The sequence below is a fragment of the Chlamydomonas reinhardtii genome, chromosome 9 (genome assembly GCF_000002595.2).
Source record: "Chlamydomonas reinhardtii strain CC-503 cw92 mt+ chromosome 9, whole genome shotgun sequence".
Classification (NCBI taxonomy): domain Eukaryota; kingdom Viridiplantae; phylum Chlorophyta; class Chlorophyceae; order Chlamydomonadales; family Chlamydomonadaceae; genus Chlamydomonas; species Chlamydomonas reinhardtii.
The window spans coordinates 2,773,968-2,788,464 of NC_057012.1; the positions used below are offsets into that span (position 1 = coordinate 2,773,968).

The 14,497-nt window shown below is 63.7% G+C and overlaps 1 protein-coding gene across 1 annotated transcript; it reads left to right on the forward strand.

Moving 5' to 3' along the window:
- The first annotated feature begins 473 nt into the window (after nt 1-473).
- On the forward strand, nt 474-14,490 carry CHLRE_09g389050v5 (uncharacterized protein). Its single transcript, XM_043065496.1, has 30 exons — nt 474-1,209; nt 1,513-1,675; nt 1,862-1,957; nt 2,102-2,213; nt 2,433-2,462; nt 2,623-2,723; nt 2,823-2,981; nt 3,118-3,206; nt 3,341-3,378; nt 3,560-3,687; nt 3,967-4,094; nt 4,391-4,543; nt 4,667-4,763; nt 4,891-4,923; nt 5,111-5,251; nt 5,396-5,494; nt 5,657-5,820; nt 5,958-6,046; nt 6,261-6,415; nt 6,653-6,764; nt 6,978-7,097; nt 7,446-8,795; nt 8,974-9,287; nt 9,546-9,719; nt 10,066-10,198; nt 10,436-10,508; nt 10,752-11,102; nt 11,384-11,481; nt 11,674-12,122; nt 12,362-14,490. The coding sequence occupies exons 1-30, from the start codon at nt 1,047-1,049 to the stop codon at nt 13,308-13,310; spliced, it is 6,261 nt and encodes a 2,086-aa protein (XP_042921027.1). The 5' UTR covers nt 474-1,046; the 3' UTR covers nt 13,311-14,490.
- The last annotated feature ends 7 nt before the right edge of the window (nt 14,491-14,497 follow it).

Below are 14,497 nucleotides of genomic sequence, written 5' to 3' on the forward strand. Positions count from 1 at the left end.
GCGTATCTATCTTGTAGATGCCATCAGGCCCGCGGCGTCTACGGCACACAGTGTCGACGACCCCTCCCGCACGGAGAGGAGTACGCCACAGATGCAACTCCCCCCTGAGTTATTGAATATCGGGGAGGGTCTCGATGCCCCTAAGAAACGAGGAGATATACACATAGTGAATGAGTGTGACCAGATGTACGAGACAATTAATGTCTCGAGGCCGTGGTCTTCGGCAAGGCTGCTTACGCGCGTGTGAGCATGTCGCACGAGAGATCAATCAGGACGGCATGCTTGGCTAGTAGACGCACGCATGCCTCCCGCCCTTTAAGCCCGCGGGCGGGGGCCGCGGGAAGTGCGCAAGGCTAGGGCTGTCGTCCCGGGACTCGCCCGAGCGGAAACTGTGTACGCTGCACGTGACGTGCAAACCCTCCAACGCGCATGAGCACCGACAAATTTTCTTGCGCATATTCACTGATGCGATACACTTACAAGCGTGCTCAGAAACCTGGGAAGCAGGAGTAGGCGCTGCTACTCTGATGCTCGTTCGTGTGACGTCGCACCCACAGTAACCGGTCGGCAAGAACCGACCTGCATGAACCCTGCTAATATCCTTTTTCGTTCTCATCTCATCGCAACGAGTGTTCGGTTTTTGTTTGTAAACCCTTGTGCGGTGCCCTTGGTCAGGTTATTTAGCTGGTACGGTTTGATATGATGCCATGAATATATTGGTAGACGCAGGCTCTGGTGCAAGCGCTCTTGTCACGACGCCCCATGCTGTATGCTCGGCCGCTGGTGGATGGACGACCTTAGATGAGCGCTGCACTCATGTTCTGCTGATGTGCAACAATTAATACTAGGCATCCAGCTGAAGGGAGTTGCTCCTGATTACACATAACTAGCCGCCCTGCTCGGTCGTGGCTCAGGCACCTGATGCCTCCTTCCTGGCTTGAGAGGTAAATTTCAATAACTCACACACTAGCTTATACAAAGCCCTAGCCTACCACTCGGCCTGCTGTCGTCGGCTGAGGGCGGAGTCACTCCTCCGCGCGTTGCCGATGGCGTGGCGCGCCCGGTGCACGCGCATTCCCGCATGCGCGGTGGTAGTGTTGTTTGTTGCGACGACGGTATGGGTGACCAATGGCGTGCTCGCGGCGCCGGACGATGAGCGGCGGGACAACCATGCAGACAGCGCGATGATGAGCCATCGCGTTGGCCGTGGTAAGCCTGCGCAGCATGCGCCTTCGTCAGCGACAAGCACGAATGGGACCGGCGAGCTAGCAATACTTGGCAGTTGTGCTGAACGCCGACTTCGTCGTTTGGACGGGCGCTCAGGGGTTGTGCGTCCGTCGGGAGGGTCCAGCGCGTGTCGGTTGAAGCACACTCCGTCACACTCCCCCCCCCCCCCGCCATGTGGCGACCGATGCATCATCTAACTGCACATTTGGCTCCTGTGGCTCTTGGCTCCTGTGGTTGCCGTTTCCTAAACACGGTGCTTATTGTGTGCCTTGCACTCCTCCTCAGGGCTGGCACAGGACTCGAGCTTCGTGTTCAAGCCGCCGTCACCCGCGCCAACACCGCCAAGTCCGCCGTCGCCCCCGCCGGCGCCACCAAGCCCCGTCCCGCCCTCTCCGCCCCCCCCTTCACCTCAGCCCCCATCTCCAAAGCCGCCATCACCACCACCTCCGTAAGCCAGCACACTTGCACACTGTAAACCATGGCAACCACTGGGTCCATGGTCCGCCTTGAGTACCTGCCTGCCCACAGCTGCTTGCTCACTGCCCCCACCGCCTTCCTTCCTTCTGCCTTATTACCTCACATTTGCAAGTTCTCCACTGGATACTCCCTACGTTTTCGTCCCCCGGTGTCGCAGGCCGTCCCCATCCCCGCCGTCCCCTCGACCCCCGCTTCCGCCCTCTCCATCCCCGCCGTCCCCTCGACCCCCGCTTCCGCCCTCGCCTGAGCCGCCGTGAGATACAGGACTCCTGCTGCTGCTGCTGCTGCCATCTGCAGACAATGTGCAGTCTCCCATGGCCCAAGCATCCGGCTGGTTCGCATTGCCAGTTCACGCGGATCGCTCCTTTCTACCTACGTACCACCCTCGTCCCAACAGGTCGCCTAAGCCTCCTTCGCCCCCTCCACCCTCGCCCAAGCCGCCTTCGCCACCTCCACCAAGCCCCAATCCCCCTTCACCGCCAAGGCCTCCAGGCCTGCCGCTCCCACCGGTAAGACGCGCAGGCATATGCAGGCATGCACAGCTGCACATCCCCTGTGCGGACAGCAGCAACCAATCTCGCAACCACTCGCTGCCTTCATCGCACCAGCTAGCCGTCGCGCTAGCTCCTGAACAGTAACCGCCTGCCCAGTCATCTCGGTTGCTAAATGCTAACCCGCCCATACCTACCTGCCCCCGCCGCGCCGGTACACTGCTCATGTTGCTTCAGTCGCCGCCCCCAAGTCCGCCCTTGCCTCCGGTAAGCTTTGCATACCTGTCGTGGGTGACCGACTGACCGGGTGTGCCAACGTGACCGCAAAGCAGACAAATTTATTAGGTATGCCCGCCAGCTCGCCTGTGCCGCCCCCCACCGCGTTGACTAACCTATTCCGCGGCCTCTCCCTACCCCGGCATTGCAGAGGCCCCCTCCCAGCCCGCCCCGTCCGCCGCCCAACCCACCCTCACCCCGCCCGCCCAGCCCCAGTCCTCCATCACCCCGACCTCCGAGCCCTAAGCCACCGTGAGTGTCGCGGACACATTTGCGCGTGCCCTATTATGCCCCTCATGGCTTAGTATGACATCTGCATTGCACGACTGCCAACTGTGATGCACCCGGCAGGTCACCACCGAGCCCTCGCCCTCCGAGCCCCAGCCCGCCTTCGCCCAAGCCTCCCACGCCGCCAACCCCGCCGGTGCCGCCCTCCCCAAAGCCCCCAGTGCCGCCTGCTCCTCCCCCGCCCCCTGCTCCTCCGCGGCCCCCGCGGCCCCCATCACCTCCGTAAGTCGAAAGGCAGCAATAACGGAGGAAGGCACAACTCCGTTCAAGTGCACGTGAGATGGCCAACACGTCCCTCCCAACGGCTTGTGACCTACTTTCCTCGCTAACGCCCTACCTCGCGTTCATGCCCTCGCAGCTCGCCGCCGCCAAGCCCGTCTCCGCCGCGCCCCCCTCCAGGCCCTCCGCGCCCGTCTGCCAATGCCCGCAGCGGGGACGGCAAGGGAGGTACGCATGCATGCACCACACCAGCGGGGCCGCAGGGGCGTACATACCCTACCTCTCACGCACGGGGTGCCGAGGCCCCATCCAACTTAACGTGCCCCGCATACCCTCTTTCCCCAATGCTCCTTCCCTAACAGGCTTTGTGTTTTTCTCTACGGATGACGCCGATGATAACGTAAGTTCTCAATCATGCCGCACCGCAATGCCATTTGCCACCCGCGCGCACCATACGTTACTAGTACCCACATCCCAACATCACCTCTCGCTGCCAACCCACATCGCTTGTTCGTTCAGTCCCCCAAACGCACTAACGCCTGTAAACAACCCCCAACGCACTCGCACGTGCGTACCCGCAGGGCCACTGTGAGGGCCTGGGCTGCGGCCGGCTGTACGCCAACGTGTTCACTCTGGCGGTGGAGCTGGCGCCGGCAGACGCCCGTGGCATTCTGGCGGTCGGCGACTTCTCCTACGGCACACCCGCCAAGTAAGTGAGGAAAAGAGCGGTCAAGCGAGCAAAGAAGTGGCGGCTCGCAGGGCGCAGTGCATGCGCGCGGCCATGAACAGCTAGAGGCTGGCGTGCCCTGGGCTCCTGCCCTGCTGCGCTTGCTGCCACCCCCTCCCCCCCCACACACACATACGCACACGAAAACACGCGCAGGTAACATCCCTGAACCGTCGCTTTGCTGCATCGCATACACTGTCTTTGCGCATTGATTTCCTTATGCTCTTATAACACACGCTCACAATACGCACGTGCACGCAGGTCGTCGCTGGAGTCGTGGGTGACTGCCGCGCAGTACCCCATCGAGCTGATCGACGTGGTCCGCACGCCCGCCCAGCTCCTGGCCGCCAACCTGACCAGCTACAAGGTGCTGTACGTGCCCTCAAACAGTGAGTCAGCAGCAGCAGCCGGCGGCGCGTGGGTGCAGGGTCACAGGGAGGGGGAGCGGAGCGCCGCGGAAGGGTTACGGGAAGGCTGGCGGGCACTGTGTGTGCTCCTGCACATGTGCGGCAGCGGGCTGTCGGCGCAAATGCAGCACGCACACCACGCCATACGTACGTACCTGTCGCGTTCCTGGCCTACCTGCGGGCTCTGATGCCTGCGCCTCGCGCCCGGAGTTCACGTTCTGGCCCCTCGAGATTGTGCTGAATGCGCCCCCTGCGCCATCGCCATCATGCGCCTGCAGTCTACAACACGGCGGGCGGCGTGGATGTGGACCTGAACGACGCGCTCATCAGCATCAAGGACACCATAAAAAACTTCGTCAACGTGCGCATGGGCTCTCTTGTCGTGCTGGCGCAGGCGGGCTTCGGCATCTACGACAACTCGCTCGCCTACGGTACGCGGGTGCACGCAGGACGCAGGGACGGCATGGAGCGGAGGAGAGGGGTGTCGCCGTGTTGCCGTGTCTTGCGACGAGCCTTGCATACCTAATTAAAATTGGAAAATGTACTTTTTCCAGGCTTCCTACCGGTGCCTCTCAACTTCACTGCGCTGGATTTCTTTGACGTGGAGGTTACCCCGGACATGCTTGAGATCAGCCCCGAAACCAACGGAGAGTGAGTATGGATTATTGGGCCAAGCACTGTTATTATGGCTTGGTCTGTGATGGCTCGCACATGTCCGGCAAATGGCAACTGTCGCAGCCTGACGACTGGTTTGCGCTCGGCCTTGATGCTTTCGCAGCAACTCGGACCATTCCTTCTGGCACGGCTACTGGTGAGTTGCGTTAGTTAAGCTGCGCAGTTCACCCCTGCTTCAGGTTCCCCATGCTCCCGGCTCCCCGCCCACCACCTGTGTTCGCACTCTGCGTCTCTGCCCCCCGCCCCACCTCGCGACCGACTTCTTTACGCATATGCCTACCAACCCTCAACTTGCGTCATTCGCTCTTCAATTGTGTGTGCAGGACGGACCCTATCGACTGGAACGGACTGCGTGTGCTTGCCTACCAGGCCCGCATGTGCCCGGTGGCCTACGGCGCGCTTCAGAAGTGCCGCGCCTCCGTGCTGTGCAACCGCAACACCATCCTGACCGCCGAGAACTGCGAGTGGGTGCCGTGCTGCTGGATCTTGCGTGCTTGCTTCATGGCAGATGGAAGGCGCATTCAGAGTTTGCGGGTCTGTGCGCCGCGGTGCGTGTGTTTGTAGTTCACAGCATGGCATCACCGCCAATGCATAAACCCGATCAACAGGAATGGGATTGACGATGACTTGGATGGCCTCATCGACAAGAACGACCCCGACTGCTGGCGCTGCGGAGACGGCGTCGTGGACCCAGACGAGGAGTGCGAGTGAGTGGCGCTTGCTCGTCACGCATGGCTTGTCAGCCACTGCACTGCCACACATAAAATCTCTAGAAAGCCCATCCGCCACCACCGTCCTGGCTCTCGCCCGTATTATGACCCCGACGGCTTGCAGATATTGACCCTGCTGTACTTGTGCAATTGCCGCAGTGACCGCAACGTGCTGAACGGCGACGGCTGCTCCTCCACCTGCAAGTTCCAAGACCTCCCGCCGCCCTCCGCCCAGCCCTCGCCGCCGCCCGCGCCACCGAAGAACAGCGACGCCATTGACTATTGCGTGCGGTCCGGCAGCCCAAGCTGCGCCAACTGCGGCGGTGAGGGGGCCTTGGGTCATTGGATGGGTGCCGGCCTGTCAGGTGTTGGGTTGGGTGGGTACACAGCTGCTACAGCTGTGCCGGTGTCAAAGGGTTATACAGTGCGCAGACCAGGCGTGGCTTCCGTGTGAACGCAGGCAAGTGCGTAACGATCGACAACTTTGCCAACGACGGGACCATCTGTAAACTGCCCGAGTACCTGGGAGGTGCCGTTCCCAACAACGAGGTGCGTTTGCGTCACCGAAATGCAGCATGCCTCCATGCCGCTGGGTGGTGGGTGGTGGGTGGTGGGCAGCAATGGACAACACCCTGTGTGGATGAAGCCAAGCAATGCCGCACATCGCGCCTGCATCCTGCATGCTCAGCTCGCTCGTCAACACCCACTCATGCGCAACCCTGCCCATGTGTACATGTGCGAATCCGTCTGTTGCCTTTGCCAGGTGTGCATGAACGACAAGAACTTTGTGGCTTTCAAGACTCTTATCGTCTACTCCAGCGTTGACCCCACACTGATCGTGGGCTCCGCCACGCTGTTCCGCACACCCGACGGCACACTGCATGTCACCGTGCAAATGGACTGTCCCTACTTCATTTGGTGCGTGAATGCTGATGGCAGCTGTGTTGAGGCGGGGCGCAGGGGGCGGGGGCTGGAGGCTTGGTCCCTGGCTTCTATGAACACTCCATGGCACGTTGCATGCGCTGGGCCTGAATGGCACCTTGGTGTCTGCACAGTCGTGCGAGGCGGCCACCTTTGCACCGGCAGTTGGGACAAAGGGAGTGTCGCACACGCATGTATGCTCACACGCGCACATGTCCTCATCGTTTCACGCAGGTCGAGCGCAGGCGACGTCAACATGCAGGACAACAACAACGTGGTGCTGCTGAGCTACCCAGACCCCACCAACCCCACCACAGGGGACCTTCAGTACACGCGTGTGCCGCTGGTGCGTGTGCAGCTCGCTGCGGGACTGCCAACTGCTGCGCGCACACGGGGGCTGCATGTTGCTGACACCCTGGCTCGATCGCTCGCTCTCCGCGCCTATCTAGCTGCCGCTTTTTATGTCCAGTGTGCCCAGTTGAGCATTCAGAGTGACACGCCCCACCGGCCGCCGCCCCACGCCGCCGCCGCCCGCTGTGTGCACCCCATTCGCCCCCAGACCCGCAAGTATGCGACTGGCGACGAGACGTACGCCTGTTACACCTTCTCCACGGACATCAACTTTCTGGCGCCCAGCGGCCAGCAGGCCGGCTGCTACGCCATCGATATTGACGCCAAGGTGCGCGGGGCACATGCTAATACATTTAAGCACCTTTGAGCACCTTGAAGCACCTTTGATACTTATACATGTAAGATGAACACCGAAAGGCTGGTGCAGCGGACGTGCTCAGTCTCAGGCGTGCTGGTGTCAAGTGCAACACCACCATGCGTATGGGAGCGCCAGGAGGGAGCGGGCAGGGTGGCACCGCAGTGCAGACTGGCATTTGCAACCTGCCGCCCCATGCGTGAAGGGTGTTGCGGAGTAGCTCAGACCGCCGCAGCACGCCGCTAGTGGCTTGTACGGACCTGCGCTCAAGTCGCCCACGACACAACACGACGTACACCCGACCCACACTGTTACCCGCAGGCGGTGTCCATTCGGTCGACCAAAGCCTCCAACTCCGTCACGTCCGCCAACTGCACCTACCAGCCAGAGAAGATCGGCCAGACAGACACCTTCACCACCAAAACCATGTTCGTGAGTGAGGACCCCGCGCCGCCCAGCCCCCCGCCCAGCCCTCTGCCGCCTTCACCGCCTCCCCCGTGGCCGCCGCGCCGTCCGCCTCCCTCGCCGGTTCCTCCCAGCCCACCCCCGCCCTCGCCGTCGCCCCCGTCGCCGTCCCCGCCGCCCTCGCCGCTACCGCCCAGTCCATCGCCGAATCCTCCTAGCCCAGCACCGCCCAAGCCTCCCAGCCCTGGCCCCCCTCTACCGCCCTCCCCGCGGCCGCCGAGCCCGGTGCCGCCATCGCCTTCGCCGCCGCCCAGCCCCATGCCGCCGGTGCCGCCCAGCCCCGTGCCTCCCAGCCCCATGCCGCCAGTGCCCCCAAGTCCGGCTCCGCCATCGCCTTCGCCGCCCCCCAGCCCTGCGCCACCGGTGCCACCCAGCCCCGTGCCTCCCAGCCCCGCGCCCAGCCCAGTGCCGCCCAGCCCTCCGCCACCACTGCCCCCAAGCCCCACGCCTCCTTCCCCGCCCCTTCCCCCCTCACCGCCGGACTTCCCCATCCCGCCAAGCCCCTCGCCGCCCCCGCTGCCGCCAAGCCCCGAGCCTCCCAGCCCGCAGCCTCCTGTTCCCCCAAGCCCCGAGCCTCCCAGCCCACAGCCTCCCGTTCCCCCCAGCCCCGAGCCTCCCAGCCCGCCTCCCAGCCCGCTGCCGCCCTCTCCGCCGCCCTCACCTGAGCCCCCAAGTCCCGAGCCAGGTCTGCCTCCTCCCTCACCCGAGCCGCCCAGCCCGGAGCCCAGCCCGCCACCGCCCTCACCCGAGCCCCCTTCCCCCAGTCCGGATCCGCCCAGCCCCGCGCCTTCGCCGGATCCTCCCAGCCCTCTGCCCCCCTCTCCCTCGCCACCGCCCCCCAGCCCCTCTCCACCTGATCCGCCCAGCCCGCCCTCTCCCTTCCCTCCCGGCTGGCCTGCAGACCCCCCGTCTCCGCCCTCCCCACCGCCGTCCTCTCCCCCGCTCCTGCCTCCTCCGCCCTCGCCCGCGCCCCCTCGCCCGCCCTCGCCGCCGCCGCCCAGCCCTCTGCCGCCTGCGCCTCCTTCAGTTCCCAACTGCAACTGTGCGCGCATGCAGCCGCCGGCAGCTGACGGCAGCTGCCCCAGCAGCCCCAGGCCCTACGTCAAGGTCACGTTCAAGGCAGGCGACCGCTACGACGAGTCCCTCGCCGGGATCTCGATCTGCGTGCCCACGCTGGGCTTTGACAACGCGACCAACATCTACAAGGTGCTTGCGGGCCTGATGCTGGTACCGTACTCTTGTTCCGCTGCTCAATGCTTTTGTGGATAGGAAGCTTCCGCTTCTGGCTCTTGCTTTGCGTGTAACAATCACGAGCGCACTCGCACACACACTCTCACACACTCTTACGCACCTGCCCACACGTAAACACAAAAAACGCATGCAGGTGGCGTTCTGTTGGAACACGCAGTGCAGCATTATGGCGCCCCTGCGCGCCGCCTCCGCCCCCGTGCGCGCCTTCCTCACAGCCGACGCCGGCCCCGCCACCGCGCCCGCCAACCACCTGTCCGGCGCGGCGGTGGTGCTGACCACGCTGTCGCCGGTGTGCGCCAACGCCACCAACACGCTCGCGCTGCTGGGCGGCGTGGGCACCTACGGCTGGGGCGCCGCGAACAGGCTGCTGTCCATTCCGGAGCCGGGTGTGGCGAGCGTGGACGTGGATGTGAAGATTGCTGACATTGGCACCTGCGACGACGACTGGTACGTGCGTGCGTGTTGCCGGCTGCAGGCCTTCCTGCTTGTCGTTTGGCAGTCAAGTGCTGTGCCGCGCCATGGCCATGGGTGCACCATCTCCCCTGCATCGACACTGTAAAGCCCAACGTGCGTGCTACGTGTGGCCAACAGTGTGTGGCCGACAGTGTGTGGCAAACATTTCCACACGCATCGTGGCACTTCGCTACCCAATCTATCAACCCATGCTCATGTCGCCCCCGCCGCCGCGCCGCGCCTTGCCCGCAGGGTGGTGGCCGCGATCGTGGTGGTGACAACCGCCGTCGCCACCACGCCGCCGCTGCCTCCCGCCGCCTGCCCCTGCTGGCAGCGCACGCTCAACGGCACTTGCCCCGGCATCAAGGTGCCCATCCTGCTGGAGACACAGGACAACTGGGATAATCGGGGCATGTCCGTCATGCAGTGAGTACGAGGGCCTGCTAAACGGGCTTGCAAGTGATTGCCTTGCTGCGTGTCAGCCTGTGCCCCACACGAGTATGACGCCGGTCGCGGTGGCCAGCAACCCCGCGGCGCACGTGGGGACGTTGTACGTCAATGCATGCAGCTGCTATGTCACTCGGCGTCCCGGGGGTGCGTTCCGCCCTGCGTGACCGGCGCTCATGCATGGAGACACGCACACACCAACCAGCCCCGTCTCGTCGCCTAGTCTCATGCTGAGCAACCGGGACATACTTCTGCATGCTGCTGAGACCCTCGCTGCTGTGCCAACGCAACACACGCCTACTGTCCTTTGTTCCGTGGCGTGCAGGTGCATCGACCCCGCCAACTTTGACATCTACACCGGCCGCATGGCCTACAGCTACTGCTGGCGCTACGCCTGTCTGCCGGACGTCTTCTCCACGCGCCCGTTTAAGGCCACCTGCAAAGACCTGGAGCGCTGGGTGGGTGCCAGTGGCGGCGGGTGGTGTATGCACGCAGGATGCTGCTGGGGATGTGGGCGGGGCTGGAGGGCTGGAGAGCTGGAGCACGGGCAGGTCATCCACTCTAGGGTAGATCTGTGTACCGTGGCGGTACGCGGCTGACTATGCATGCCCGCTCCCGTTTCCCTGGTTTCCCGCGTCACCTACCTGGCCCCCACGCCACCTCACCCACCGTGCCCACCCATCTTTACTTTGCAGAATATCGCCAAGATGCAGGGCAACTTCACGCTGTTCATGCAGCGTACGGAGGGTGTGCGCATGACCGTCACAGGTAGGCGCGCGTGCGGGCGGCAAGGCGGGCAGGGGCGAGCCGCCCTTGCTTCCCATCACACACATATGACGTGTCCACACACGACAATCCAACCGCAGCCAAGGACTCCTCAGCCGCTGACACATGCCGCTGCTGAACTGCTCGCCTCCCCGGCATTTAACACCCCCTCCCTTCCCCTCCCTTCCATCCCTTCCCCCTCCCTTCTCTCCCCCCCCCCAATTAACCTCCACCGCACGCACGTAGGCAAGCCCAAGGACGCCGCCCTGCCCAACGTCGTGTACGACGCCAGCGACGACGGCACGGTGGTCACACTGCCGCCCGGCGGCGTCGGTAACTTCACATTTGAGTACATCATCCCGCCCGGATTTGACGACCTGTCCGCCGCAGTGGTGATGGAGACCGGGCCGCGCCCGCCGCCGCCGCCCTCGCCCCCCGGGCCGCCCGGCAGCAGCTGCGCCTGCCCGCTGCGGCCTCTGGAGACCGTGGGCGGCAGCGCCACGACGTGCAACAGCACCTTTGCGACCATCAAGATGGAGGTGGTGAACGACACCAGCGTGCAGCCGGAGTACCGCTGCACCTCCTGGCCCAACTACGGTAGGCGCGCGTCGCCTGGATGCGATGCGTGCGTGTGTGTGTGTGTGTGTGTGTGTGTGTGTGTGTGTGTGTGTGTGTGTGTGTAAAAAAGCAATAAGCAGAACGAAGCCCAGTGTGTATGTGTGTCATGTGTTGACGTGGGTGCGCATGGATGGATCCCGTACCCGGTCCGGTGCCTGCGGCGGCGCAATTGTCGTGTCCATGTTCCGCCTTGTGCGAGTCACCTCACCTATCTGCCTGCTACTGCCGCCTGCCACTGCCGCCTGCTACGGCCGCTGCAGACCTGCTGCTCCAGGACATGGCTTGGAGCTACTGCTGGCGCTACGACTGCCTCCGCACCGACTTCTGGGGCAAGGCCTACACAGCCACCATTGAGCAGGTGCGGGCCGCGGCTGTGTGCGTGCCGGCCGTGTGTGGGATAGCAGCGTGGGGTTGCCGGCGTGGCGCACTTGGGGCAGCTGTGTGGGATGCGCTCTGTGGCACACCGCCGCCTGATCTCTATTACATTTGCTCATTTCGGTGGCCCTACAACGCACGCTTGCTTACCTATTCTCACCAATCATGCGTGCAGGTGACCAAGCACAACATCGCGCAGATGACGCCGGCGCGGTACCAGCTCATCCACTTTGTGGCCCCCTACGGCATGACCATCACCACAACCTTCTACTTTGCTGACGCCGCCATGGCGCCCGCCGCCTGCAACAGCACCGTCGGCAGCCCCGTGGTCAGCGGGCGCGTGCAGGAGGTCACGCTCATGCCGCTCTCCAACCTCACCATCCAGTTCTACATCCCAGCCGTGTGGGGCATCGACGGCATGGCCGCGGCGGTGGTGCTGCGCCACATCGACGGCACCGACATCCCGCTGCCGCCGGCACCGCCCTCGCCGCCGCCGGCACCGCCGGCGCCGCCGCCGCTGCCCGCCACCGAGGCCAGTGTGTTGGTGACCACCGACTTCCTGGTGCTGGCCTCGGTGCCGGTGGCCGCACTCACCTCCGGCAGCAGCAACGTGGTGCAGAGCGGGTGCGTGGGCGCGTGCGTGCGCGCTGCCGTGTTTATATCAGTGGCGGGACGCAGTGCGTTTGCTGCCGCATGCACGCAGGTGCAGCATGCGATCCACATCGCTCATTCCCTCACCCACTCACACAAACTGACACTCTCAAGTACTCATCCTATCTATCACTCGCTCGCACATCTATTGTGCTCGTGCATCACCGCTGCCTCGCTCGCTCGCCATCGCCATCTCACACGCTGCCGCGCAGGTACTTTGTGACGCTGCCCATCAAGTTCTACGACTTCCTGGACATGCCCGACTGCGGCGACGCCTCGCGCGCCGCCATGCAGACCAAGGTGGCCGCGGCCTTCGGCATCGCCAACGCCTCATCTGTCACCGTCTCCTGCCGCTTCGCGGCCCCCGCCTCCGACCAGCCCATCCTGCGCCGCCTCATGCGCGCCCTTGCCGACGGCCTGCACCGCGTGCTGCAGGCTGCAACCGGCGGCAACGCCGCACCTGCTACCGAGAAGGTGGTGGTGACGGCCGGCGTGTCTACGGCTGTGGACTATTCAAAGGCGCTGAGCGCGGGCTGCACCAAGCTTGATTCGATCGTGTCTGGCGACAGCGCCTGCGACACGGCCGGCGTGGCCACCTATCCGCGCGTGTCGATCACCACCAGCCTGCCCGCCACCGCCGCGGCGGCCGGCACCGGGTCGCTGTGCGCAGCGCTGACGACGAGCAATGCGGCTTTCATCCAGTCGGCTGCGGCGGTGCGCAGCACCGCCGTGGTCTCCAACGGATGTACCGCCGTGTACCAGGCCGGCAAGGCCGCCACGCCGAGTGGCAGCGGCGACGGCAGCAGCCCCAGCGGCGGCAACGCGCCGGCACCCACGCCCTCGGCCAGTGGCGGCAGCAACGGCGGGCTGGGCACGGGCGCGGTGGTTGGCATTGTGGTGGGAGCCATCGGCGGCGTCATCCTGGTTGCGCTGGTGGCGGTGGTGGTGCGCAACCGGATGGTCACACGCCGCTCCAACCTGCTGTTTGTGCGTGCCGACGGCCGCGTGGCGGCCGCCGGCGGCGCGGAGACCAGCGCCGCCGCCAGCCGTAACTGGGCCACGCTCGGCGGCCGCAAGCCATGGCGCACCTACTCCATGCAGGAGCAGGAGGCGCAGGCGCGCTCAGGCAGCGCCCCCATTGCCGGGGTCACGCGTTACTGATGGACCTACACAATGATGTGATTGACTTGCATGGCATCCTTTGTTTCAAGCTATGCACGTATGTGCCAAGGTAGAGAGGCGAGGCAGGTCTGGCTTGTTGTTCGGAAGACTGATGCGATGAAGACACCGTCATGGAGGATAGTGGGAGGATACTGGAAAGTTTGAGAAGCACCCACTACTTTTACGCGGGGTGCGGCCGTTTGTGCCGCACCTCTGGTGATCAGAACTGCACTAAAATGTCTGATTCTCCTACAAGGATAGTCCCTGAGCCCCCACGCTGAGCCCTCACCAGCAACACCTTTGATGTCGGGTGTTGTGAGGGTGCGGGCTGCACGCTGCAATGCGTGCCCAGCAGACACGCGCTTCCCGTAATTCAAATGCATTCATGGACGTGCCCATGCGTGTGCATGTGATTGCATTGCAATGCTACTAAGCTTACACTGCGGGTGGATGCAGTGCGAGGTTGCTGCGCACGTGTTCGAGTAAAGAGACGAACTACCGCTGCCGGGCGCAAGGCCCGCCGTATGCCTCTCCGCATCTGGACGTCAGCTGCTTCAACGTGGCCACCAGGGAGCACGTGGTACATGCACCACTTCACTGGCTGATTGCAATCTGCTTGGCTTGGCTTTTTTACGTACTTGCCTCCGCACCGCAAGGTGATCGCTTGGCAAGTACTGAAGAAGAATTGAGTTGCTCCTGTGTTTGCGCGTGTGTATGGTACATCAAGGCAACCGACTTACGCTATGCTTCACACACACGTGCTGCGGCGCTGAGAAGCATGCGCCGCGGGTGCAGCTTGCGAGTAAGGCCTTCTATGGTGTTGCCCCTGAGTGCGGTACTTGCAAACATTGGTAGACTTGAGCGGGACTGTTGACGGACGGGAATTGATGGGGCAACGCATCCAGTGCACTTTCTTTCAGAGTGTTGGTCCGATGCATTTTTTGCATTTTTTCCATTTCCTCCTGCCACGCACGTGTGCTTTTAGGTGTTGCGACTCCTTGACGCAGGCGGGGCATACGGCAGCTGCTGCGCCTCTGCGCCATCCAGCCTGCTGGAGGAGTAGCTGAGGGCGTGGGCATCGGCATTCGGGCGTGAAGCCATTGTATCTTCTTGGATTTCGCTGACCGTTGAAACATCCGGTCGGGTGCATGATATCGTGATGCTGTAACAGAGCATCCTTTTCGGAT